General features: G+C 50.8%; 1 protein-coding gene across 3 annotated transcripts; it reads left to right on the top strand.

Moving 5' to 3' along the window:
- Positions 1-414: 414 nt before the first annotated feature.
- RAP2B (RAP2B, member of RAS oncogene family) lies at positions 415-981 on the top strand. 3 transcript variants are annotated; one of them, XM_059822619.1, is made up of 2 exons: positions 430-489; positions 616-981. In XM_059822619.1, exons 1-2 carry the CDS (start codon positions 430-432, stop codon positions 979-981), a joined length of 426 nt encoding a protein of 141 aa, XP_059678602.1. The 3 variants fall into 3 exon arrangements, with proteins under 3 accessions (XP_059678603.1, XP_059678602.1, XP_059678601.1); XM_059822618.1 differs by having other exon boundaries at positions 430-564; XM_059822620.1 differs by having other exon boundaries at positions 415-981.
- Positions 982-4,463: the final 3,482 nt, after the last annotated feature.

Below are 4,463 nucleotides of genomic sequence, written 5' to 3'. Positions count from 1 at the left end.
TGCGCGCGCGGCTGCCCGCCGCCGGGAAGCCAATGGGGGCGGGCGGCGGCGGGCCGGAGCCAATGGGCCGGGGCGGGCCGCGGGGCGCCATGGGCCGCGGCAGCGCCGTCCCGCCGCGGGGCCGCGGCCGGTAGCGGCAGCGCAGCCCCCCGCCTCCCCTCGCGGCCCCGCGCAGCCGCCGCGCAGGGCCCGCAGCCCGCCCCCGCGGCGCGGCGCTGCCCGGCGACGGGGCTGGCCCGGCGCGGCTCCGTGAGGCGCGGCCGCCCCTTCCCCGCCCCGGCGGGCCCCGCGCGGCGCCAGTGAGCGCCCGGCGGGGCGTGCGCGCCCCGCCCTCCCGCCTTCCCTCCCTCTCTCTCTCCGCCCGCCGCGAGGGCGGGAGGGAAGCGGCAGCCCCGAGCGGGAGGCGAGGGAGGCGGCGCGCCGGGAGCCATGCGGGAGTACAAGGTGGTGGTGCTGGGCTCGGGCGGCGTGGGCAAGTCCGCCCTCACCGTCCAGTTCGTGACGGGCTCCTTCATCGAGAAGTATGACCCCACCATCGAGGACTTCTACCGCAAGGAGATCGAGGTGGACTCCTCGCCGTCGGTGCTGGAGATCCTCGACACGGCGGGCACCGAGCAGTTCGCCTCCATGCGGGACCTCTACATCAAGAACGGGCAGGGCTTCATCCTGGTCTACAGCCTGGTGAACCAGCAGAGCTTCCAGGACATCAAGCCCATGCGGGACCAGATCATCCGGGTGAAGAGGTACGAGAGGGTGCCCATGATCCTGGTGGGCAACAAGGTGGACCTGGAGGGCGAGCGGGAGGTCTCCTTCGGGGAGGGCAAAGCCCTGGCCGAGGAGTGGAGCTGCCCCTTCATGGAGACCTCGGCCAAAAACAAAGCCTCGGTGGACGAGCTCTTCGCCGAGATCGTCAGGCAGATGAACTACGCCTCGCAGCCCAACGGGGACGAGCAGTGCTGCTCCTCCTGCGCCATCCTCTGAGGGCGGCGGCGGGCCGGGGCTGCCTGCGGGGACACGGCGGGAGCGGCGGGGAGAGGAGGCGGGCGCGACTCCGCGCCCCGGCCGGCGCAAACGCGGGGCGGGCGCGCCGTCCTCGGCAGCCGCCGCGGAGAGAGAGACACACACACACACAAAAAAAAGAAAATACCGAAAAAAACAGAGAATCGTGTTGGAAATGCGGCTTTTCTCGGCGTGTACGTTTCGTCCAGTCTCGGTCGTCGCATATTTCCCCTCAGCGTCGGCCGCTGCCCGGCGCCGGCGGCGCGCAGGGCGGAGGGAGCCTTGGGCCGGCGGCGGCCCCCGCTGCCGGGAGGAGCGGAGCGCCCGCGGGGAGCCCTGCCCGGGACACGCGCGAGGAGACGCCGCGCTGACGAGCCCTGCCCCGCGGCCACGCGCGGAGCGCCGCGCCGCCCGTCCCGAGGATCGCTATGCAAAGTTGGGTGGTCGTGCCGGGGCCGCCGGCCCGGGGAGTTGCGCGTCTGAACTGGGACTCGAACGTAGCGCGGGTGCCGATGCAGCGCGGGGTGCCAGGAGGGGTCTGCTGGTCATTCGTGAAACAGTTCTCTGTTTTGTTTACCTGCTGTATCGGGTGGGAGCTTGCCGGAGAGTGGTAGCGTGTTGGTTTTCCCTGTTTTGGTTTGGTTTTGTTTGTTTTGTCGTTGTTTTGTTTTTTTTTTAAATCAGCTGTGAAAACGTTACAAATCTGCACAATTTTTTAGGGGGGTGTGTGCGTGTGATTTCGTCTTTATTTTAATTTTTCTTCGGCGGGCGGGAGCGGTGGTGGTTTTGTTCCGAGGGTTTTTTTCTTTTTGGGTTGGCAATAACTGATTTTGATGACTAGCTCTCTAAAGTGCAAAGACTTCCTACATGTGATGCAGGGCCAACAGCAACCCTGTGTCTATAGAGTGCCTTCAAAACTCAGCTGTTCCAGCCGGTGCCAACCTGTGAAAGCTCCACAGAATCCCATTATCTGCTACTCCAAAAACTACTTAACAGTTTCCTTGCAGTAATCATACCGAACAAGCCAGGACAAAAGGGCCTATTGTTAGTGGAATTTATTTCTTATTTCCATCCGAGCCTTTTAACTGTAATTTCCATGTCTTGCAAGTTCAGGCTTCATTTACTTCAAATTTACAAGAATTTAGCCTTTTGGGATTTTGGGGGGGGTGGGCTTTTTTTTTTTTGCCTTTTTTTTTTTTTCTGCCTTTGGTTTTGTTGTGGGATGTACCTCCAGCCAGCAAAGAAGGAAATCTTACCGTTGTGATGTACCAAGAAAATTCTAACAACTGTCATTTTAATTCCAGACATGCATTTAAGAGATGTCTATCCATTTTAAGAATTTTAATACAAATGCTGTTTTTTAGAAAACAACTTTGTGCGCTTTTATGTATTACATGAAACACTAACTTTCACATAGGCTCTTAATCCTGATGTATATCTTAATGGAAATGAAAGGGGGGGGGGGCTCGATTTAGCTAAGGATAGTGTTTAAAAAAAAAAAGGAAGACAAACCACAAGATTGCTATTTTACCTAATATTTAGTCATTTTTAATAGAGTTTTTCATTTGTGTTTAGGTTCTGACCCTATGCAATGCCAGCATGTGAGCGGAACGCTGTGTTCAGTAGACAGCTTTAGGAAGGTAGCGTGGCTTTAAATGCAAAAGGACATGTAAGATTAGGCCCTTATTCCGTACTGGGAACAGCATGGTTTATTGGGGTGCAATTCTAAAGGTCGACTATTTATAAAATTTAAGCTTTTAATCTCATTGCATTATAACTCTTTAAAATTATGCATCGGACCATTATTTCTTTCCTGGTTTGCAGAGGGGTTGGGGTGGGAGAAGACCTGGACCTTCTGTCATTTGGAAGATCTAGGGAGTTTCCACTGTCTTCTTCTCTTAGTCCCTTCTTTAAAGATTAGCACACAAAACCTGAAACTCTTTTGGTTTTTTTCTTTTTATTCCCCCACCCTCACCACCACCACCCCCCATTCCAAGAAGACTTGAAATTATTTTACCACATGAAAGCAAAAGTTGAGCACTGATGTGTAAAGGGGCTTTTAATCAGGCCAACTGAAAACTAACTGCCGTGATTCCTACTTCTTGTTTTAAGTAGGAAAGCTTTCTGCTTGAGCACTGGAAGAACAGTTTTTAGTATTAGTTTAATTCTATGTATTGAAATCCCAGTGATGGAAATTAAAATTATAATCTTGTGATTTAGTTGAAAATTAGATACCCGTTTTAGCGACATCTGGTATCTGCTGAAAATTTTGAAAAGATTATATACTTAAGTATTGAACATACCTCTTCTCTTGAGCTCACACGTATCCTTCAAAACAGCAAGGACCTGTTTGATATAATCAGTCGGGTTGTATCGGTCGGGCTGATACAATCACAGTTAAAAACAAAAGAGGGTTGGAGAAGGCAACCCTCCTGATGGTCCCTCAACTTGTGCTTGGGGCCTTCATGTAACAGACAAATTGATCCAGCCCCCCATTTCTAAGTGAAAACTGAAAACCTCTTTGCAGCTTATCTTCCAGAAATTTCTGAAAATGGTTTAGAAGCCAGCTCCTTGGGGCCTTCAGTGTTAAAGGGGCAGGGGATTAATGCTTCTCCATGGTAGGGTCTTCTTTTAACAAAAATACTGCATTGAAAACAGAAAGCTTGACTGCAGCCGTGTCTTGCACTGAAGTTCAAAAAAAAAAAGTGCCATAAATTTACATCTCTGCTATTGCTATGGTTCAATTTTGCCTTAAATTCAATGGGATTAGACGGTTTTTAGCCCCCAAGAGGGCTTGCTCTAGATCAGTGTATTGAAAGCAACTTGTTCCACTTAATAAAAGCAGGTATTCATTCTTTTCTCCCCAACAGGTAGCAGATTCTTGTTTTCTAGTGCCTCCTGTTTCCCTACTGCCTGTGTTGTGACTGAGGAACGATAGAAAAATGGGTGTTTGTAGCACACAGCGGCACATAAAGTCCAGTTTTTCTCAGCCTAGCAGAGCAGCTGAAGGCAGCCTAGTAAGTTCTGGGTTATGCTGGGCTTCTTTGTAGATACATTCTTGTTCTTGCCAAAAATGTGTTTGTTAAACAGTGAAGGATTTAAGAAACCATGGCATGGGTCTAACCAGAGTTTTGAATGTATTTAGATGTTCAATGTTCTCTGTGACTTGGTGAGGACAGTACAAAAAGTAAAGCTCAGTAGTCTGATCTTCCAAATACTCTGAAGTGTTTTGGTGCTTGTTAAACATAGGCCTTGTCTATAAAGTAGAAAAAAGTCATACTGCTTTAAATTGACTGAATAATGAAAGCTATATTAGCTTCTACACTTGAGGAAAATGTTGTATCAATATAAAGGTACTCTTTTATTCCTTTTCCCTGTGGGAATATGTTATATCCGTGTCAGTACAAAGGTGGTATATAGCTCTTTTCACAGTGAGAATTGCAAATATTTAATTGATTTGGAAG

This window comes from Gavia stellata, chromosome 11 (assembly GCF_030936135.1).
Source record: "Gavia stellata isolate bGavSte3 chromosome 11, bGavSte3.hap2, whole genome shotgun sequence".
Taxonomy (NCBI): Eukaryota; Metazoa; Chordata; class Aves; order Gaviiformes; family Gaviidae; genus Gavia; species Gavia stellata.
Note: the sequence above shows the minus strand (reverse complement) of the source record. Positions and strands in the feature narration are given on the sequence as shown.

What these genes read in the sequence shown, in the direction of transcription:
- RAP2B (XM_059822620.1), top strand. Translation starts at nt 430, where the DNA reads ATGCGGGAGTACAAGGTGGTGGTGCTGGGCTCGGGCGGCGTGGGCAAG.